The following is a 23,580-nucleotide window of genomic DNA, read 5'->3' as shown; positions in this document are numbered from 1 at the left end:
CTGGCTAGAAGTTGGCTCTGGGTGGCAAAGAGGAGGGAAAAGCTTGGGGTGGTAAACAAATAAATATAGTTTTACATCTCCCCTACCCTATTTTTCATTTTAAATCTAACCTGGTGGTTATCTCAGGTGGGACGGTGTCATTTCACTCTAGAGGCAAATCACCTTATTAGCATCTTATACATCCAGGAAACTATGTTATCCTAGGGATGCAGGACAATCAAATCAAGGTTCCATTGCCCAGAACTCTATGAGTCTATGAAAGTGGTTGTTCACCTTTTGACGTTCTTGGAGGAAGAGGCTCAGAAGGAGCCAGACTGTGAGAGCTAGCAAGATGTTTACAAATGTCCCCCAATGGCAAACCATCCACCCCTCCTCCAAACATCTCCTTCCTCTGCTTCTAAGCTCTTACCTGGCCTTTGCCCAAACCTGGGCTGTTCCAGCTTGCCTAAGGAGAGACGCTCAGGTAGGGAAGCCCTTCCCTTCCTTGCTCTGCCCAGAAGCAATGAGTTTCCATGCTTTTATTTTTTTTCTCCTTCTCCCCACCAATCACCTACTCTAATATCTTCTACCAGGGCACAGCACCCTACTCCACACACACACACACACACACACACACACACACACAGACACCCAAATGCAAACATGCAAGTAACACACACACCCTGGTTTGATCCCAGATGAGGGGAAAAAAATAAAACTTCCCCACCCACTTCTTTGTGGCTGCCTTGCCTCAGAGAGATCTCAGGTCGGTTGAGGAACTATCTTAGAGCATCCTGAGGCCAGGAACTATATATAGGTCAGACTGGAAGTCACCTGGGGGTGGGCTTAAGTTTGGACTTTTGCCATCCACTTTCAGCAAAAGAACTACAAAGATTGAATGTGGATCAAAGCACAGTATTTTCATTTGTTTTTGTTTGTTTTTTTTTTCCTTTTTGGTCTGATTTTTCTTTCACAACATGACAAACATGGATGTATGTTTAAAAAGAATTATACATATTTAAAATATATCAGATTGCTTGCTATCTTGGGGAGGGAAATGGGAAGGAAGGGAAGGAGAAAAATTTGGAACATAAAGTCATATAAAAATGAATGTTGAAAACTATCTTTACATATATTTGGAAAAAATAAAATATTATTGAAAATTTTTTAAATTGCAACTAAGTTTCCTCTTTCCCATTGCCTAGGACAAAAGCTCTGTTCACAGTGAGTGCTTAGCACTAAGGGTTAACTAAGAATAGGTTAAATCTAATCCTTTGTAACACTGCCACTAGAAATCCCTTGAAACTCCCAGCCAAGTTACTACCTTAAGGGACACTGTCCCTAAGAGAGCAAAGCTCTCATTTGCCAACTTCCCTTTTCTCCTTTTCCTGATGTGGGACTTCATCACTGATTTTCAGGTTGGAACTGACCCTTTCCTCTCAGGCAACCATCATATTTCTGGAAATAGAAATACTAAAACCAAGAACCAAAAATAACTTTGAATTTCCTTTTGAGCTTTACTCCTTTTTTTCCTTCCTGGTCTTCATGTTTCTAACATTCTACATCAGAATGATACACTATCATTTCCCTAGTTTCATTCCTGGAAAAATTCCTGTTGCCTACTTTCTATCACCTCTACTCCATGCTTCCTGCCTCCATTCACGACTGATACCTAGAGAGTTCTAGTCAAACAGTTTTATTTCTGAGTTCCATGAGCAAAGCCTCCTTTTCAAGTTCTAAGTCCGCTCACATCCTATGACCCTTGTTGTCCACAGCTATATGTGTCCCTTCCCTTTCTTTTAAGGATTTGTGAGCAGAGCACAGTTCTCAGAGGCTAGATGCATGTGTTAGGACTGGCTCTGCCACTGAGTAACCGTGTGATATTCCACAAATAGTTTCCCTTCCCTAGATCCCAATTTCTTCTCTGTAAAGCATTCATTTTAGAAAGGCTCCTTGCTCAGTTATTCTGATTTCTGATTTATCTTTTATTCTGATTATATTATTCTGATGATTTATAATTCTGATTCTATGATTCAAACCTCTATTCACATCTTGTTCTCCATTCCTTGTTCTTAAGACTTGCCTTGTGGAAAGAGTTCAAATTCATATTTAATGGATTTAAATACTGGCTGTGTGCTCCTGAGTAAGTCATTTTACCCCAGTTTTCTCAAAAACAGGGTTATCATAGCACTTATCATGAGAATCACATAAGATAATATCAATAATGCTAATCATAACGCACAATGTGCCCATAATGTACAGTAGATGTATATGAGGAAAAATTCTTTTCCCCTTCTCTTTCAATAAGAGACTTATTTTACTATTATTCTCAGTGTACATTCCATTCCTAGACTAACCCCTCATTTTACTGAGGGGGAAAAACTGTCATGCAGAATTTACTATTATTCTCAGTGTACACTCCATTTCTAGATTTAGTCTTTACTTCAATATTCTCTTGCCTAACCTCTTCATTTTAGGGGAAGGGAAAAAACTATCACATAGAAAAGTGATTTGACTAAGGTCACACAGTGGATTAATGGTCCCCAATCCAGGGTTCTTCTCCACCATATCCCAGCACTCCTGGAACATCAATATCAGAAAGGGATTCAGAAACTATCTAGTTTAATTAATTCATAACTGCACAAGAATTATCTCTACAGAATAAATTCCTGACCAGCAGTCTTCCCGTCTTCACTTGTGTACATCTTAGGTGATTTTTAAGGAGGATTCCACTATTCTTAAAACAACTTCTTCCTCTTTGGCACCACTCTTATAGATGATTTTGTGGTTAACAAGCCTACATTTTCCTCTTTGGATCTTCCATTCAATGCTTCTAATTCTGAGGAGAAACTCTCTGAGGTCATGATGAACAAGTCTATTCCCCTTTCCATGTGGCAACCTTCCAAATACTTGAAAATGGCCCTTGTTTCTCCTTAAGTTTTCTTATCTCCCAGATAAGCTACTCCATTTACTGCAAATGATCATGAGCCAAAAACCCTTTTGAGATCCTGCTTGCCCTTCCTCTGCATGATCTCCAGCTTATCAGTAACCTTCCAAAAAAGTAGCACTTACAACAGAACACAATATTGCAGATATGGTCTGACCAGAGCAGAATTCTAAGAAACTTCCCTAGTCTCAGATATTATGTTCCTCTTAAGCAACCCAAGATTATTAGATTTGTTGGTCACCATAGTATACTTCATACTGCGTTTTCAGTCTTTGGAAACCCTCAGATCTTTTCCCACAAACTATCTAGCCATGTTTCACTTATTTCTTATTTGTAAACTTTACTTTTTGAATCCAAGTCTAAGACTTTACATTGATCTGTATTAAATTTCATCTCTTTTGATTCCTCCCAACATCCCAGACTGTCTAAGTCTTTTTGGAACCTGACTATTATTTGTGCACTGGGAATCAAGAAGTCCTGAGTTGAAATCCCCATTTCTTTAGTTATGTGACCCTGGCCAAGCCATTTACAGAATAAATTCCTGACCAGCAGTCTTCCCGTCTTCACTTGTGTACATCTTAGGTGATTTTTAAGGGGGATTCCACTATTCTTAAAACAACTTCTTCCTCTTTGGCACCACTCTTAAAGATGATTTTGTGGTTAACAAGCCTACGCTTTCCTCTTTGGATCTTCCATTCAATGCTTCTAATTCTCAGTTTTTCTGCCTATCTCAGTTTTTCTATCTGCAAAATGGAAAATAAACAACAATTATTTTCCAGGGTTTAGCACAATTCCTGATAACTCACTACCTGGCATTTAGATAATGCAGTGTTAGAGCACCAGCCCTGAGTCATGAAAATTCATCTTTCTGAGTTCAAATCCAGCCTTAGACACTTACTAGCTATATGTGACTCTAGGTATGTCATTTAACCCTGTTTGGTTCAGTTTTCTCATCTGTAAAAAGAGCTAGAGAAGGAAATGGCAAATTTATCAGAATCTCTGCTAAGAAAACCCAAATGGAATTACAGAGTTAGATGAAACTAAACAATAATAAATATTTATTCATTCCCTTTCCTTTATTTATAACCTTCCCAAGGTTGTCATTTGAAAATTTGGCAAGCATGTCACTTATGCCTTCTTCCAAATCACTGACAAAAGCAGCAAAGGGTCAAGGCCCAATCTCCTACCTAGGGCACTCCATTGAAGACTTCCTACCACGTTGGCCTGGGCACATTAGCAACTACTCTTTAGTTCCAGTCATTCAACCAGTTATAAAACCACCTAAAATCATTATCATCTCGACTGTCTCTCTATCTTTTTTTGCAAGAATAACAAGAGTGACTTTCTTAAGTGCTTAGATAAAAATCTAGTCTCCTAACCTATCAGCTTAGCATCCCTCCCTATAAAAAGAATCAGGTTAAGAAATGACTTATGTTTTACATGGCTGCACATGTATAACCTATATCAAGTTGCTTGCATTCTCAATGAGAGAGGAGAGAGTGAATTTGGAACTCAAAATGTTTTTAATGTTAAAAATTGTTTTTATGTGTAATTGAAAAATTTTTTAATATTTAAAAATAGCTCAGCTCTCCTTTGTGATTACAACTTCCTTTTATAAATGTTCACTCACTCATATGTCTTCAATTATATGTTCTACAGAAATACTGTGAAATATTATTGCATCCTAAGAAGCGATGAACATGAAGAATTCAGAGAAACATAGAAAGATTTATATGAGCGGGGGCAGGTAGGTGGCGCAGTGGATAGACCACCAGCCCTGAAGTCAGGAGGACCCGAGTTCAAATTTGATCTCAGACACTTAATACCTCCTAGTGGTGTGACCCTGGGCAAGTCACTTAACCCAAATTGCCTCAGCAAAAAACTTACAAAAAAAAGCTTTATATGAGCTGATGTGGAATGGGGTAATAAGCAGGATCAGAGAAACAGCCTCCCCACTAACTACAACAATGGAAAGAACAATAAAATGAAACTGAACACTATATAATTATATTGACCATGTACAGCACTGGAGAGTAGAAAATACTCCAAACCCTAGCTATTGAATATGACATGTAAAGGAAGCTAGGTGGTGCAGTGTATCACCGCCTGGAGTCAGGAAGACCAGAGTTCAAGACCCTCCTTTCATTCATACTGGCTGGATGTCTGGACAAGTCAATTAACCTCTCAGTGCCCAAAGCATTTTCCTAAAACTCTACATTGCACCCTGGATTGGTGAAGGGACTTTTCTCCAAAGATCTATTAGGCCTAACTTTTCTAATATTCTTTTTACCTCCTTAACTTCTTTCTTATTTATTTTGTGATTCGATTTATTTCATTCTGAGAAAGCAAGGTTGAGATCCCCCACTAGTATAGTTTTGTTGTCTATTTCTTTTTGCGGCTCTCTTTACTTCTCCTCTAGCAATTTGGATGCTATATTACTTGGTGCATATAGGTTTAGTTTTGATATTTGAAGAGACTTTTCTCATGCAAGTGTGTCCTATAAAATTAAATCACAGTTAAATTGTTAAGTACTGGGAGATGGAAATGCAAAGACTCCCCCGCCCCATAAAAAGTTTAAACAAAAATTAAATATGATCTAGAATTTTCTGAGAAATTGAAATCACATGTAAACTATTTTGTTTCCTTTTTCAGAGCACTGAGCCAACATTCACCCTTCCCCAGGAGTCCTATTTTGTTCCTCCCATTCTCTTCTCTGGAAGATTCTCCCAGGAGACCTTTTGGGCCCTATCGGGCCTGCCCCCAATCCTCATGCCCATCTTTGCCTCTGCCCACAGGCCTGCCAGGATCGATCCCACTCTCCATCCCTCCGGGCGTTCTTTGCTCACCCTCACATTCCCTGTCTGACCATCGGGTACATTCCCGGGTCTCTCGCTCCGTCTCTTCACAGGCTGTGCAGGGCAGGCAGGGGTCCACGTGATTCGCCTCATCTGAGTAGGTCCCCTCCGGACACACTTCGCAGACAGTATTCTGCTTATCTTGGCAGGAGAAGACAAGGCCAGAGCCCGGCTCGCACACGCTGCAAGGTTTGCAGAGCCCCGACTCTTCGTCTTGGTAGTATCCGTAGGCACAGCGGCACACAGCGTCGTCAGCCTCCACGCAAGGCGCCGACATACTCTGCAGCCCCACACACTCAGTGCACGGCTTGCAGGCTTCTGTGGCACTGATTGTGTCGGAGAAAGTCACACCTGTAGAATAGAAAGAGTGCAGCGTCAGATCTAGCCCTCCCCAACACCTGGCCTTTTTCATAATCCAGCCATGAAGCTTCTTTCACTGGCAGCAGACCTCCAGAGCACGTCGTCTCAGGTACTGTGCCCTCATCCAAGGTTAGGCAGAGTTTTAAAGTATTAATAAAGTTAATTAATTATTATCGATAAATAAATAATGTTGATTAATTATTGATATAAATAAATTTATGTATTCATAAAATAATAAAATCCTCAATTCAAAGCCCTCTAACACTAACATTTAGCTTCCAAAGTTGATCTACTATCCCTTACACACAGAAACAGGAGGCACCAGATATTGAGCTCTCTCTCTCAAATCCCAGACACCAAGCTGCCCCCCCTCCCTCAATTCTCAGGCACTAACTGACCTTCCTAGTTATTCTCCAGACTCTGGAGTCTTTCCTCCAATCCCAAAAATTAAGCTATCTCTCATTTCCCCAAACAACTGACAAGCCACAATCCTCAATCTTCCCACCTCATCATCTCCCAACATTACACACACACACACACACACACACACACACACACACACACACACTAATGCATTGTTGGTGGAGTTGAGAACTGATCCAACCATTCTGGAGAGCAATTTAAAATTATGCCCAAAAGACCATAAAACTGCAGATCATTATTAGGTCTGTATCCCAAAGAAATTTTTTTTTTTTTAAGGGAAAGGAAAGATCCATATGTACAAAAAATATTTATAGCAGCTCTTTTTGTGGTAGCAAAGAACTGGAAATTGAAGAGCTGCCCATCAGTTGGGAAATAGCTAAAACAAATTGTAGTATGCAAAGGTAATGGAATACTATTGTTTTGCAAGAAAAGATGAGCAGATGGATTTCAGAAAAACTTGGAAAGATGTACATGAACAAATGCTGAGTGAAGTGAACAGAACCAAGAAAACATTGTATATAGTAACAGCAACATTGTGTCATGATGAACTGTGATAGACTTAGCCCTTCTCAGCAATAAAATCCAAGGCAATTTCAAAAGACTTGTGCTAGGAAATGACATTCACATCTAGTCTGAATGCAGATCAAAAGCATACTATTTTAATTTTTTCAATTTGGTTTTTGGTTTGTTGTTTCTTGTGATTTTTCCCTTTTGTTCTGATTTTTCTTTCACAACATGACTAATATGGAAATATGTTTAACATGATTGTACATGTATAGACTATATCCGATTTCTTGCTTTCTTGGGGAGGGAAGGAGGAAAGTGGGCGAAAGAAAAAATTTGGAAGTCAAAATCTTACAAAAATTAATGTTAAAAACTATCTTTATATGTAATTCGAGGGGAAAATTATTAAGGGCAAACAAACCAAAACTTATCCAGTCCCCACAATTCTAAAACATTGAAACTTTAGGCATTCCCTTCCTCTTCCTCCATTTCCAGCCCTTGAGCTGCTCCCAAAGCAGGACACAATTTATGAACTTACTTCCCATGGATCCAAAGGGGCTGAAATTCTCATTCTTACATGAAAAGCCTCCAGCCATCAGGGTGGAGGGGCAAAGTGCTTAGTTAGGATGCAGAAATGATTGTTGCACCTCAGGCCCTGAAATCATCTTGCCTGGATTGGTATTCTGCTTTAGGTAAGATTATAAATTAATCTCTTTGGGATTCCCAAGACCTGGTCCAGATCTCATGGGAACCACTTGGGCTACAAATCCTTCCATTCTCCTTTTACTTCCTTTTCTTTTCTTCTTTAGTAACTTGGAGAAGCAGGAAGGCTAGGATAGCACAAGGTTAAAGAGCAAAATATTTCACTTAGCACAAAAAGAGGGCCTAAGAAACAAAGAGGGGATTTGATCTATAGAAGGAGAAACTAAGGTTAGTTAGACCACAGATAGACTTCTCAACCATGCTCCTTACCCAAACCTCTGTTGCTCTCCATTTTGATAGTAATTCTACTAATTCTTAGCTAACTCCATCTAATCTTGTAGGTTTAAATTAGGAAGGGAGAGGCTGGATCAGGAATAGCAGAGAATTATAAAGTAAGGAAATTGAAGCACAGAGAAAAGGGATTCATTTGGAATAGAATCAGATTATTTAAAACTAAGTTCTAGGTTCCAGTCTTTTGGTTTTCTCTGAAAATGGACCCAAAAATAAAGGGAGGAAGGGCAGTTAGATGTATAGTCGGTAGAGCACTGCTCTGAAATCAAGAGAACCTAAGTTCAAATCTGGCTCAGATACTTACTTATTAGGTGAGTGACTCTGGGCAACTCATTCGACCTATTTGCTTCCCAAAACAAACAAACAAATAAATAAACAAAGGGAAAAATAACAGCTTTACAAGTTTACTTTGCATATTTTGGTGGGAGTATGTTACTGAACATGTAGATGAAGAAGGGATAAGAGAAAGATGGAGGTTATACAACAAAATAATAATGATAATAGTTTAACATTTTAAAGAATCCTAAAATGTCTTTTATTTCTATTTAGTAGATGAGAAACTGAGGTCAAAGAAAAGGAAGTGATTTGTCAGAATAATACAACCAACACTGGTACTATGCTATCCTCCATTAGATGAGAAATCATATCTCTGAAGGGTTAAGAATGCTAAATGAGAAGTAGTCAATGTTTAAATGCCAGGAATGGGGGAGAATTCTGAGATAAAAAAGCTGAAACTTCTCTCCACTAGAGGAGAATAGAGGCAAAACTAGGATTTGGAATTCAGGGCTATGCAATTATATGAAGACATGAAAAATAGTCTAAAGGTCATAAAATAGAAAGTGGGAGATGGGAGGGCAGGGACCAGAGAAAAAGAAGAACATGGAGAAAAGGCAGAAAGGAGAGGAACGAAAGTAGAAAAAGAAAGATTGACTGTGTCAGAAAGATTAAAAGAACTTCAAGTATATCAGGAAAGAAGTCTTACAAAATACAACCACTATTTCTTTGACAAAGAGAAGATCTAACTCAGTTTCAATTGATCAAGGATGGACAAAAGCAGCTACACCCAAAGAAAGAGCACTGGAAAATGAATGTAAACTGTTTGCATTTTTGTTTTTCTTCCTGGGTTATTTTTACCTTCTGAATCCAATTCTTCTTGTACAACAAGAGAACTGTTCGGTTCTGCACACATCTATAGTATCTAGGATATACTGTGACATATTTAACATGTATAGGACTGCTTGCCATTGTGGGGGGGGGAGGGGAGGGGATGGAGGGAGGGAGGGGAAAAATCGAAACAGAAGTGAGTACAAGGGATAATGTTGTAAAAAATTACCCTGGCATGGGTTCTGTCAATAAACAGTTATAATTATTAAAAAAAAAAATACAACCACTGAGGTTCCTTTCAGAGAAAGAGTCAGTGTGGATGGTGAAAAGAGCACCAGGCTCATTTTAGAGTCAGAGGAGTTTAGTACAAAAATCCTGGTTCTGCTACTTACTACTTATATGATTTTGCTTATACTGAACCAGTCCTGCATTCCTGGTATAAATTCCACTTGGTCATAGTGTATTATCTTACTGATAAGTTGTAATCTCTTTGCTAATATTTTATTTATTTATTTTTGCATCAATATTCATTAGGGAGATTGGTCTATAATTTTCTTTCTCTGATTTGGCTCTTTCTGGTTTAGGTATTGGCACCATATTTGTGTCATAGAAGAAATCTGGCAGGACTTCTGGTTTGCCTATTTTCCCAAATAGTTTACATAGTATTGGAATTAAATGTTCTTTAAATGTTTGGATGGAATTCATTTATAAATCCAACTGGCCTTGGAGATTTTTTTCTTAGGGAGTTAATTGATGGCTTATTCAATTTATTTTTCCTAAAAGGGTTTTTAAGTAATTTATTTTTTCTATATGATTTTGTATAAACTACTTCTTTTTGGGACTCTATTTGCCCAACTGGAAATCAAGGGAATGGATTAGATGATCTTTTAGGTTCCTTATAATCTAAATTTATGATCTTTGAATGGGTCAAGCAACAAGCATTAAGATTAACTTGCAGGAGGGCCAAAATTGGTTAGGCAGCAGCAATTCATTCCAGCAGTAGCTAAAGCAGGCAATGAGATCTCCAAGAAGAGAGCTAAATGAGAAGAAAAAGTGTAAAGATAGGGGGATTGATGCTTGTTATGTGTTGTGTGTGGAAGGGAGGGTGTTCTCTTCTGCCTCAGGGGGTGAAATTTGGCAGGCAAACTCCTGGGAACATGTTTTAGGGGTGTGAAGTATGTGGTGGTTTGTTTTGTTTTTGTTTTGTAGTGTTTTGTTTTTTAGTTATTGGGGAAAATGAGAGCAAAATTGATTTCTGGGTGAAAAATGTTTTAGAAATAAGGGAAATTCTGCTGGGGACTCTTCCTCTGAATAAAATAACTCATTAAGCCCAGATCAATGATGGAGTTCAGGGACTAAGGTAAATTCTTGGTATAGATGTAAAGACTTTAGCTCCAAATAAAGGACAGTCATTTCTTTACTCCAACTCTTTTCTGGGGGAGGTGGGAGAGGAGAAGAGGAGTCTTCTCTTTCTAGTTTACTCTGGACTCTCTAGCAGGAGGCAAGAAGTCTATATTAAAGGAAGAAGTCCTCTGCCTAGTTTCCATGAGTAGTAAACAAGGAAAGTGCTGCATAAAAAGGCAAGTTCAAATAGGCCCAGTGATAGGGATGTCAGTTTTGGGCATGGAGACTTCAAAAATTGCTTCAAGCCTAGGAATTCCTTTGGAAACTATAATTGATCTTCTGTTACCAAGCCTTCCTTTTCTCCCAAGATCAAAAGACCATATATTTAGACTGAAAGGGATTTTAGTGGTATTTAGGGCCAATAGCTGAGGAAACTATAGCTATGAAATGTTAACTTGACTAGGCTCACACAGCTAGGAAATATCTGAAGCAGGATTTGAATTCAGGTCTTCCTAACCCCAAGCCCAGTATTCTAAATACTGTACTATTTGTAAGACCCTTCATAGATACTTCTCTCTTCCTCTCAGGAGCTCTTGCTTTCTCTAACCAGCTTAGAGAATATCCCCCCACCTCCTAAGCCCCATGAGATGTCTCATGAATAAATAACAGGCCCCCATTAGTTCTGGTCTGGAAGAAGAGGCTGAGTGGGCATATTTCAAAGCTGAGAGAGGGAGAAGTCGAGCTAGGAGACTGACTTGCCCTCTATGGATACACCTGAACAACCCCACCCCCAGCATTTCAAGATGATCAGGTCTCAGAGGACAAAGAACACAGTGGTGAGGCAAAAGAGATTGTGGAGGAGGGAACTAATGATGGAGTTTCCTAAGGTATATGGAATGGGGGAGGAAAGAAAGCAGGGAGAGGAGATAGCGACAGACATAGACACAGAGAGAAATAGAGACAGAGAAAGACAAGAGAGACAGAGACAGACAGACATATATAGAGAGACAAAAAGAGACACTCAGAGACATAAAGGGAGACAGGGAGACAGACAGAGAAAGAGATAGAGACACAGAGATAAACAGAGACAGAGAGAGAGGCAGAAAGATAGAGACAGAAACAGAAAGAAAGAGACACAGAGACAGAGATAGAGACAAAGAGAGAGGCAGAAAGAAACATAGAGACAGGGAGGGACACAGAGACAAACAGAGACAAAGAGAGAAAGAAAGAAGAGACAGAGGGAGAAGAAGAAGAAAAGGAGGAGGAAGAGGAGGAGGAGGAGGAGGAGGAGGAGGAGAGGAAGAGGAGGAGGAAGAGAAGAAGGAGGAGGATGAAGAGGAGGAGGAGGAGGAAGAAGAGTGATCCCTGAAGCAATTATCTCCAAAACTGTGACTCTTCAATCCCTGTCCTTGATACTGAACTCCATCCCACCCCCCAAATGTCCAAATGGGACATTGCAGAGCCCATACACACAAGACCTCCAGCTTCTAAGTTTTGTGCTTCTTTCTGCTCCCTATCCCCACCTGCCCCTTTATGAGGAAGACCAGTCCTTTGAGTGGAGTAGGGAAAAGGGAGAGATGTATTTTCTTTTCCTTTAGAATTCTGACAAGTCCTGGGACTGGGGCCAATTGAAAGGCTGTTCTAAAAGGGGTCCTGGGGGGGCTTAAAGTACCCACCTTCCGTCAAGGGCAGATTAAAGGTCTGCTCACCTCCTGGGGACAAACCGGAGGTACAGAAAAGCAGGTCTGTGCTCTGGAAAGTCAAGGTGGGGGAAGGGAGGAACAGTATCCCACACTCATATGGAAAGGAAATGACTTCCAGTGGACCAGGAGAGGTGCTAGATTGTTGGACCTGAGCAGACTTTTTTGAATTGGAAGTCACAGGAATGAATTAAAGCCCCAATCTCTTTTGGAAAGCAAAGAAGAATGGGACTGAGTCCAAGAACCTGCCTTCCAGTGACTTGGAGGAAATTCCTTTCCCTCACTGGGCTTCAGTTTTTTTGTCTGTAAAATGAAACAGTTTCGACAAGATGACCTCTAAGGTTTTCCCCAGTTCTAACCCCAAAAGTACAGCTCTTGCTATTTATTGCAACTAGACAACACAGTGGATAGAGTGCTTTTAGGAGTGAGAAGCTCCAAGTTCAAATCCAACCTCAGACATTTAATAGCTCTGTGACTTAACTTCAGTTTGACTCAGTTTCCTCAACTGTAAAATGAGGATTACAATAGCACCAATCTCCCAGGGTTGTTGTAAAGATCATTATCATTTCTATTACTGCCACAATGTATCTGAGCCTGTTTCCTAGTATCCAAAATGGGCATCATAATATGTTCATACAGAAGTGAGTGCAAGGGATAATGCTGTAAAAAATTACCCTGGCATGAGTTCTGTCAATAAAAAGTTATTAAAATAATAATAATATGTTCATAAACTTTAAAGGGCTATGGGAATGTAATGATCATTATCATCTTAACAATACACAGGGATCCAAAGATGCAGACCCAGGATAGGATCTGTGCCCACTAGACAGATGTGGTGGGATCATGCTGGGCACAGCAAGAGAGAGCATTCATTCCCTGTCTGAACCAGACTAAGGCCCTGCCATGCTCTGGGCTTTTTCCCAGAAAGTATTTCGTCTCGTTCAGGGCACAGCCTCTTCCATTCCTGCCCCTCTCCCCCCACTTTCCTACTTCTATACTGAGGACATCACCAGCGAGAGAGATTGGCCATGTCCTCGATGGGATCCCCCAAGGTCAGACTCCCCAGCTTGGCGGGGATTCGATCTTTCATCCCCCAGCCCCACTCACCAAAGTGAAAGAACAGCCATTGATTTTGCTGCTTAGCTGATATTTTTAGCCCAGATCTTCATCAGCCCCTCCTCCCTTTGCCTGACCCAGACACAACAGGGGGCATTTCTCTCAGGAGATTCCTTTGCTTTCCTCCAAGACAGGGTTATGGTTTTGTGTTGGGTTTTTTTTTTTGGGGGGGGGGAGAGAAAAGATTGCTTTTTAACTATACTACATTCCTTTTCAAAATCCTATTCAATTCAGTTCAACGAGGATTTATTAAGTATCTGCTATGTGCCAGACCCTGGACTAAGTACAAGAAAAATCAGAGATAAAGATGAAACAACAGCCTTCAAGGAGATTTTTTTTCTATTGGATTATCCCTCATTCCCTCCAAGCCTAGAGGCTTCCCACAGGCCCAGTGGAAGGAATGGTAGAGTTGGAGGCAGGAAAATCCAAGTTCAAATCTCCCTCCAATACATGATAACCATGCAATCCCAGATAACTCATTTAATCTTTCTGAGCCTTAATTTTTTATTTATAAAATGGGGATAGTAATGCTACTTGTAGCTCTAATCTCTCAAGTTTGTTGTGAGGTTCAACAATTTAGAAGGTCTGGAAAATCTATTAAGTAATTAGAATTACGCTAAGACTTTTGGGACTCCATTTACATAAAGCATTTTGTAAACACTAAAGCAATATACAAATATCAGCTATCTATTCATTATTATCACTACTCCTATGCTTGAAAAGACCTGAACTCTTTCTGCTAGATGGGGTTAATAATGAGAGGTTTTCTTTTTCTCACATCTACCTCTTGGAATCCTTGCATTCTTTCAAGGATCAGTCTTAATGCCATTCCTTATAGATGGCCTTTTGCAATCATCTGATCATTAGGATCTTTCCCTTCACTTTGTGTTTATTTTGTATATAATTTAGATTTCATTATTGGTGAATATGTACTATTCCCCTAATATAATGTAATCTCCACGAGGGCAGAAACTAACACATTCTGGCATTGGTAAGATCAGCTGTAGGCATAGGGTTTGATGTACAATAGACATTAATGCTTGTTGATTGCATCAGCTCCCAACTCCAAGCCTAGTACCCCATCCCTATAAGTCATGCTGCTTCAAAGATAAAATATTTAAAGCTGTAAAGAACCTCAAAAGTTTATCTAGTTGTGTTGTTGTTCAGTCTGACTCTTTGTGACCCATTTTGAAGTTTTCTTGACAAAGATACTCTAGTAGTTGGCCATTTCCTTCTCCAACTCATTTTCCAAAGAAGGAAACTCAGGCAAACAGAGTTAAGTGACTTGCCCAGGGTCATGTACCTAGTAAGTGTCTGAAGTTGAATTTAACTCAGTAAAATGAGTCTTCCTGACTGTTGAATGACTAGCACAAGATCATCCAAGTAGTGTCAGAGTTGGAAAAATGACAAATCTATTTATCAGACATAGTGTTCTAGGAAAACAAGAAGAGGGAGAAAATAATTTTATGGAAGGAAAGGATCAAGAGAGGCTTCTTTTGATGTCATAGCACTCAAGCTATGAGTGCTTAAAGAAGATTTGAAGAGGTTTCAGTTATTTGAGATGGTCAGGAAAGAACCATATGATCATGAGATCATAAATTTAGAGCCTGGAAGGACTTAAAAATCCATCAAAGTCCAACCCTCTCATTTTAAAGATGAAGAAACTGAAGCATGAAGAAGTTAAGTTATTTGCCACATAGCTAATAGATTCTAAGGTAGAATTTGAATCAAGATCCTTCTAATTATACATCCAGTAATCTATTCACTGTGCTATCCTGCTTCTCCATGATATCAGGAAATAACTGGTAGTCTAGATTGGTTGAAATATATGAAATGGAGTAATGTGTAGTAAGCCTGGAACCCTTCCCTTCATTGGGCAGCCACATGTCACAGTGGGTAGAGGGCCTGAAGTCAGGAACACTCAGCTTTCTGAGTTCAAATCTGACCTCAGATGCTACCTGAGCAAGTTTGCCTCAGTTTCCTCTTCTGTAAAAAGACCTAGAGGAGAAAATGGCAAACTACTCTAATATCTTTGCTATGGAAATCCCAAATGGGGTTAGGAAGAGTCAGACATGGCTGAACAACAAAAACCATTTCCTCCTCTGTAATAAGAAGGAGAAAAGAAATCAAAAGTTGTCCCTCATATGTCTGCAGTATTCTCCCTCCTCATCTCACCTCCTGGTTTCCCTAGTTCTAGCAAAAATCCCATGTACCACAGGAGGTCTTTCCCAATGTCTCTTAATAGTACCTTCCCACTGATAATTATTTCCAGTTTATCCTGTTTATATACATAGCTGTTTTCATGTTGACTTCCCCATTAAACTGTGAGTTCCTTGAGAACATCTTTTTGTCTTTGTTTGTCTCCCCTGAGCTCAGAACAGTGTTTAACATATAATAAATGTTTGTTTACTTGACTTGACATCAGAGAAAATGCACAAGAATATTTTTGGCAGTCAAGACTGGAAACAAAATGGCTACCGATCAATTGGAGAATGGCTGAATAAGTTGTGATATATGAATTAATGGAATATTATTGAGTTGTTTAAAAAAAAAAGTGACTACAAAGAATCCAGAAAAACCTGGGACAGTTTATATGAACTGATGCAGAGTTAGGCCAATCAGTTAAAAAGCTCTTTATAAATAATTCTAAGAGAGAGTGAGACTGAAGACTTTGAGCAACTCCACCTCTCTTCAATACAATTTAAGCTCAAGTCAAGACATCACTCCATGATGTCATTGGTTCTCTTCTAAAGAAAGAACAAACAACAACATTAAGCACAGAGACAGGCATTATGCTAAGCCTAGTAATAACAAAAGAGTGATTTGCATAATAACTAAGATAATGGAAAGAAAAATAACATTGAAAGACTTTAGAACTCTGATCAATTAAACAACCAATCCCAACTCCAGAAGACTGACATAGAAAAGCTTTCTCTCAGCAAAAAGCGAGCTAAGTGGTGTACAAAATGTTTGGCATTAAATTAAAATACATCTGAGTTTGAATATGATTTAGGACTCTTATTAGCTGTGTGACCTGTGTAAGTCCCTGTTTGCCTCAGTTTCCTTATCTGTAAAATGAGCTGGAAAAGAAAATAACCAACCACACCAGAAAACCAACCAAGTAATTGGCTTGTTTTGTTTAACTGTAAGGGAGCATTCTATTGTGGACAGAGGTTTGAGAAATAACGACATAAAAAATCATTGAAATATTTCATTATAAAAAATAAAATGAAAGAAAAACAATGCTCCCCCTGGGAATAAAGATACCATGGGTTATGTATCAGTTTAAAAATGGTTTGGGGGGCAGCTAGATAACACAGTGGATAGATCACCGGCCCTGAAGTCAGGAGGACCTGAATTCAAATTTGATCTCAAGACACTTAACACTTCCTGGCTGTGTGACTCTGGGCAAGTCACTTAACCCCAATTGCCTCATGGGTGGGGGTGGGGGAGTGGTTTTGATTAATTATAACTCTAAATAGTGACTCCCAAAATAGATAAAACAATATTTTTGTAAAACCTAATAAAATAAAATTGTTGAACTGGTTTACCTCTAAATTCCTCCCAGCACTGCCATTCTGGAATTCTATGTTCCTATAGCAGATCACCCCAACCAGGGATCAGAGGCCCCTTTTGAGTATTCTGATTTTTTTTTTCTGCTTCTGCTCCAAGTCTCTACCTCCCAAAGCACCAGCCCTATCCCACCACTCCCAGTCTCCACTTCTCAAGGTACTCACTGTCTAGGCAAGGCTCACAGACAGTCTGGTTGACCCCACAGGGCTGGGCCACACCTTCACCCAGGTTGCATGCTCGACAGCACTCGCCACTCTCGGTGTAAAGATTAGTAGCACAGTCTTCTGTCACTTCCCCCATGGACACCTGTGTGGGGAAAAGGGAGCAGGTCAGGCTGGGAAGATCCTCAGGAAGTCCGGAGAGAAAAAAGGGGGGAGATGGGGAACAGAGTGAATCTTCTGGTAGATCAAATGCCCTTTTCTAATTCACTCGATTAGAAACACCTGGCCTGGGGATGAGCTCACTTGGGAGGCATTAGGAACATCAAAGCCTGAGGAAGAGAGGGACACTGGGTGCCTCCCTCCACTGATCCCCCCAAGTGTGAGGGAGTGAGGTCAGAGCACTTATAACTAACCAGCTGCTGAGTTCACTCTTAGGTTAGGTCTCCTTTGGATCAGGGGAACTTTCCCTTACTGCTAACCCTCTTCCCCAATTCCTGGTCTCTATCCTGGAAGTATTAGGGAGTGGAGATGGGATCCTTGAGGACCAGCCTCTCAGCTCCCACAGTCCTCCACTTTCCCTTCCACAAAGAGAAAACAGGCACATGCATGTGGAATACAGATCTGGGTTCCAATTCTCTCTCTTTATCCATGTCTTTTCAAATCCCTTTCTGGGGTTCAGTTTCCAGTTTCCTTCATCTGTCAAAAGACATAGACAATGCCTAAATAGCAATGAGCTGAAGGGAAAGAGTCTGGAATACATAAAGAGAGTACTTGTTATAGATGATGGTAAAATAGCCTATAACCATCAGGCTATCCTGCCGCACAAGGTTTTGATTTTCAAAGAACAGAGGACTCCCCCGCCTCACCACACACATACATATAGAGAGACACTTGGAACAGCTCAGTAACCAGGGGAAAGGAGAGTCAGATTCCTGCCGCCGAAGCATCTTTGGCCAGGGATAGGAACAATTTAGCACTAGATTCCCTTGGGGGTGGGGATGGGGTGGGGATAGGGGGAGGGCTGCTGAAGATTTGTTTTATTTTCTGTCTCTTAAAAAAAAAAAAAAAGAAAAGAAAATTTAAAGTATCATAAGGCTTATGGAAATTCCAAAATCTACCTCCCCAGCTATAGATCACCTCCCTTTAGGGCCTAGTGTTGTGGGACCAAAAGAGAAGTCACAAGGTCATTTCATCCATTCCACTGTTTCTGCATCAGCTGGCTTGAATTTTACCCCAATGTCTCAAAATAGACAAAAAATCTGGACTCTTTGGAAAGGGATGGAAGAGTGAGGGGGATTGACAAATTGGAACCTCATGGGAGGCAGCTGCTCTTTAGATGGACCTGTGTGGCCCAAGGAGGGGATAGCAGATGTCCCCTCTTCCCAACATTTCACCCTTCCCAGAAAGCAACGATCTATTCTAGTTCTGGGAGGAAAACATCTGCAACCCAGGAGGCTTCCTGTCCCAGGTCCACAGCTGCAGGTGGCTTCCTAAATCTTTCCCCCCACACAAGACAATAATCTCTCCTTGACATGATGCAATCACAGGCTCGTAGAAAGAGCTTTGGAGATGGAGTCAGGGCAATCTGCATTTGTATCTCAGCTGTGCTGTGCACTTGTAACCACTGTGACCCAGGGTAAATCACTTCCTCTTGAAATCCTGAGCCAGAACTTTGCTTTGCAAAGCAAAGATGTAAAAAAAAAAAAAAAAAAAAAAAAAATTAATTGAAATAAAAAAGACCAGCCAATCCTACCAAAGACCATATGGGAAGATTGCCATCTATCTGGGATAATGTTGGAGGCATATATCTATCTCTAACAATAACAAGAATTAGCATTTATATAGCAATTTAGGTTTTGCAAAGCACTTTATTTGTTATCTCTGTTTATCCTCCTAACAACCCAGCAAGGTAGATACTAGTTTAACATCCTCTTATAGTTTGGAAAATTGAATCAGACAGCAATTATATGACTTACCCAGGTTCACACAGTGTCTGAGGTCATATTTGAATTCTGGTCAGATTCTGTACTCTACATCCAGTGTACAATCCACTGTGTCACATAACTGCTCTACAGATCCCCTTTCAATGGTCTAATGCGATATTTCACAAACCTTTTGGTCTCAGGACCACTGACACTCAAAAATTACAGAGGACTCCTCAAAAGATCTTTAGTTTACATAGATTATAGCTATCTCTATTTACTGTGCTAGAATTTGAAATATATTGTTATTATAAAATTAGTTTTATCCTCAAGGACCCCTCAAAAAGATTTTGGGGTCCCCAGGGGTCCCCAGACCATACTCCAAGAATCTGTTTTAATACCTTAGCAGGCTTCAGGGGGAGGGTTGTGGGGCAAAAAGAACAGGTCTTCAAGAGGGGAATAAAGTCCAGGTAAGGGGAACTGCTAGTGTCTTGGATTTAGAGAAAGTATGCCATAGTGGGAAAAGCACTGAATTTGGGAACAGAGACCTGTGTTCAGATTCTTCGTTAAAAAAAAAAAAAAGTGTTCAAATTTTTGGCTTGGCAACCTATTACTTTAGTGACCTTGAGACTTTCTGAGCCTCAGTTTCTACTCTGTAAAATGGAGATTGGACTGGTTAAGCCCTTCAGGCTCTAACTTCTAAGAGCTTTTTGAAATGACTTGACTTCTGAGACCTTCATGAGTCTATGGAACTCACTTACAAATGCCTGAGTATATGAGTGTGAGATCTGGAACTAAGGATCCAGTTTGAAAGGTGGGGAGCTAGGGATATGGTGTTTGTTTGACTGGGATTTTGCTAGAGAAGGGAACCAAATGTCAGTTGTACCGTATTTTAGCTCATTAGAATGGAAGAACTCAGTTGGCTGGGAGGGAGATGGTTGGAAGGACTGTGTCCCAGGTCTTTTTTCTGCTACCTTTAAGGGACAGGGGGCTAACCCCAAAATCTTGCCAACGCCACTTATTCTGTCCCCCTCTCCCTGCTGGGCCCCCTGCCAGTTCCCTTCCTCCCCTCCGACTGTCCTGCTCATTTTCTGCCTTTAGCTTCATCCCTATTAGAGGCTGCATTAGCTTCCTAGGCAGCTCCGATTACAGACATCTGAATGACAAAGTGCCTCCATTACCCCAGCTCCCTCCCCCTCCTGTTTGGCCCGGGATGCTCTGGTTTCAGCACTTTCTTGCCAGGACTCAGGAAGAAACCACGACAGCATGAGAGCGCTGCCAGGCAGCATCCCCAGCAGAGTTAGGGGGATGGAGATTCCTGAGCCCCTAACACTAACCTCTTCCCCAGTTGCCCTCCCTGGCACTGTATCATCCCTGATGCTTACCTGTCTAACCCAGCACTCTATCCTTACCTATGGCTGGCATAATACATACCTTATTCTCAGAGTTACCTCGCTGCCATGGCCTTTTTCTTCTAGCCTCTGGTTCATATTTCCCCTCTAGTTTCAGGAATTTGAAAAATAGCTCATCCTTTCCGGCACAAAATTCTCCTACTGGGCTCTTCCCTGCCCCCCTAGTTCTCTCAGACTTCTGTCACAGAAAGGCCCAGATAAATTCCCAAGAGAGGAAGAAGATGTGGGCTCCTGCCCACAAGGTGATGTATTAATCTTCTAGAAGTTCTTAACCTGAAATCTATGGACCCCCCAAAGGATAGATTTCATCATGAGAAAAAAAAATACATCTTTATTTTCAACAACCTCCAACTGAAATTTAGCATTTCCTTCAGTTTCTTAAAATCATTCTGAGAAGGGGTCCGTAGGTTTCACTCTGGGGAGAGCATTCATAAGCGTTCGTAACACACACAAGAAGCTTAGGAACTCCAGATCCGGTAAAATCCTACAGATAGGTAGCCAGGGAAGGAGCGGTCGTTGGGAGTGCAGGGTGGGAGTTCAGCCCCACACCTGGCCCAGAACTGGATATTCTCCTGAGTGTCATTCCTCAGTCTCCCAGATGACATTTACCACCACCCCTCAAACTACGTCAACCGCCCCCTTTCCAGGCACTTCAGCCTCAAAATCAATGCCATCCGAGCCGAACAAAACAAAGTGCTCTGGGAGGCCCCAGGGAAAGTGTGGTCTCGGCCACCACCTCGCGCAGTCAAAGCCTTCCGCGATTTGGCCACACCCACTCCATAGGGCCAATTTTGTAAGAAGGTAGCCCCGGGATTGTAGTTTCGGGGACCAAGCTATTGGAAAGTGTTTTCTTATAAGGACTGAGAAGAAATCCTCACCTCCCTTCCTCTTCGTCCCTGAGCCTGATTTAGAACTATCAGAGCCTGATTAAAGGTTGACCCCTAGAAATAGAAGCTAATCTGACTATTCCACTTCACGGAGTTTTCTCGATATTTTGCAAGACTGTGGGCCCTTTGTGGGGGACATTCTGCCCTTCTCCTGAGACAACTCCCCTCATGACTCAGCAAGAGAAGGATTGTGGAGAGCCTGCCACCTTCTCTCTACCCCCCGCCCCAGTCCCTCGCTAGTTTCTCAAAAGCCAGCCGTCCCTCGGTGTGATTTCTTTATTCTTGGAGAGAATGGCTTGGACACAACAAACTCGGCGTCGGCCCATCAGTCTCCCTCCCGGCTTCTCTTTTCTATCCCTCAAGGACAGGGGCTTCTCTAAGCCTTCCCTCCTCACAACTCCCAAGCCTGGAGAGTAGACTCCGGAGGCACCAGGCAGCGGACCCGATTAGGGGAAGGTGGAGTGTAGTATAGGGAGTGCGGGACTGGGCTGTAGGATTTGTAGATTGGATAAGCAGAGCAGCGCAGTACTCATTTTTTAAGGAAATGGACTGGACGGGAGGGATGGGACTAGACTGGACTGCAGCTGCTGTGATTGCCCCATTTTCCCCTTCCCAGAGCGCCCTCTCTTGGCCACTGACCTCCCAGGTTCTGCACTTTATTCATTACTACCCCCCCCCCTCAGCCAGAGTTAGCGGGTATCCCCCCTGGGCAAGTCACCTTATTTGGTGCGTGGGCCAATACAATCTCTGTCCCGTACTGGAGCCCGGACAACCGGCCAAGAGATCCTCTTTCTTTGCCTCCCTTTCTGCTTAAAGACAGCTTAAAGGGGGCTACCCCTTAGCCCGCTGGCTGGGAAAAGGATGATGGGTGGAGTGCGAAAGGGTTCTGGGAAGCACACGCAGGATGGGAGTGGGAAAAAGAGTTAGGAGGATTTCGAGAAGAGTGACCGAAGGTGCAGCAAAAGGATGGAGAACCCTGGCGAGTGGCCGCTATAATGATTAGGGCTCTATCCCAAGTCCCTCCCCATCTGCAATCTCCGGACTAGGTAAGTCATAGAAAAAAAGCATCCTGAATAGTCTCTTCTTCAGCCCTCTGGTTCGTTCATCTCATACCTCCTTCAAATCCTTCCCCGTCCTCCGCCCCCACTTTTCGGCTTTCCCCCCTTGCCTTACCCTTACTCCATCACTCTTTTCATGAACCCTCTTCCTGCCTATCTGCTCCTCGAACGCCCCTTCTTTGCTGCCATCCGGCTTCATGCACTAGCGCATCCCCTCCCCTCCACTCATTGTCCTGCCCTGTCCCTATTGTCCGAAGTCCCACCCTTGATACTTTCTGCCTGCCCCCTGTCCCCAATTCCCGATTCCCATTCCCCATTCCCCTCTGCCTCTTTTGCAAGGTATAGCTAGAGCCTGCTCCCTCATTCCGTCTGTCCCGATGCCCAGTTACCCCACCCACCCTATTCCCTTTGCCTTCTCTGTCCAATTGAAGCTTCTCTCGGTCATGCAGGTATCGGAATACCCTCTTACCCTAGCCAACCCACTACTTCCAGGGACCAAAGAGTCGGAGCACCTCTCCTATCTCCCTCCCTTCGTGACCCCACTCCGGGGACCAAAGAGCCCGAGTCCCCTTCTTGACTAGCTGCACCTCCACATCTCTTTCCGCTTCCAGAGGGATCCATGCATCTGAGTTGCCATCTCCCCCAGAGGCGCTTCTCTCAGAGATCGGCATCCCTGTTCCCTTCCGTGACCCCCCCTTTTCCAAGGTTCCTTGGAAAGACCCAGGATTGGTTCCGAGTTTCTCCCACTCTATTTCAGCGCACAGACACCTCAGGAGCGTCGTCTGCATTAGTCTCTGAGGGCTCTGCTTGCCCTTCCAGTCCCAGTGCGTGCGAAGAGAGGACACCTTCCATTTGAACTTACCCCTAAGAGCAGTAGCAGCAGCAGCAGCAGCAAGCGGCACGGCCCTTCCATGGCTGGGTAGGTGGACAAGACCACCTTTGGGTGCCCAGTGGCACCTTCCTCCCGCCCCCACCCAGCTTCCTTAGCTCAGTCCTTCTGGTCTTGCTTCTGCACTCGACAGGAGCCAGCAGAGGCTCCGCTCCCTCTGGCTGCTGGCAGGAGCTACTCGAGAGAGCCCGGACTACGGCCCCGCCCCCTCTCCGCCCATACCGCCCACCCGCCCGGAACCACCGCTGCCCCGCCCCGCCACCCCTGAGCCCTGCTGCCTGGAGTGGGGAGGGGAGGGTGCAGGGGGGACCGGGACATGAAGCTGAGTCGCTCCTCCATCGCTTTGCCCACTT

The 23,580-nt window shown here is 42.2% G+C and overlaps 1 protein-coding gene across 1 annotated transcript in view; it reads right to left on the bottom strand.

The window, feature by feature from the left end:
- Nucleotides 1-23,366, bottom strand: part of NGFR (nerve growth factor receptor) — a 30,971-nt gene extending 7,605 nt beyond the window's left edge. The window contains exons 1-3 of the mRNA XM_051994778.1: nt 23,201-23,366; nt 17,063-17,204; nt 5,773-6,132 (exon numbers count right to left, since the gene is read on the bottom strand). Coding sequence (XP_051850738.1) covers nt 5,773-6,132; nt 17,063-17,204; nt 23,201-23,251 — 553 coding nt within the window. The 5' untranslated portion in view covers nt 23,252-23,366. The remainder of the gene's footprint in view (nt 1-5,772; nt 6,133-17,062; nt 17,205-23,200) is intronic.
- Between the last annotated feature and the right edge of the window lie 214 nt (nt 23,367-23,580).

This window comes from Antechinus flavipes, chromosome 4 (genome assembly GCF_016432865.1).
Source record: "Antechinus flavipes isolate AdamAnt ecotype Samford, QLD, Australia chromosome 4, AdamAnt_v2, whole genome shotgun sequence".
NCBI classification, from domain to species: Eukaryota; Metazoa; Chordata; class Mammalia; order Dasyuromorphia; family Dasyuridae; genus Antechinus; species Antechinus flavipes.
This window is presented reverse-complemented; position numbering and strand designations above follow the sequence as displayed.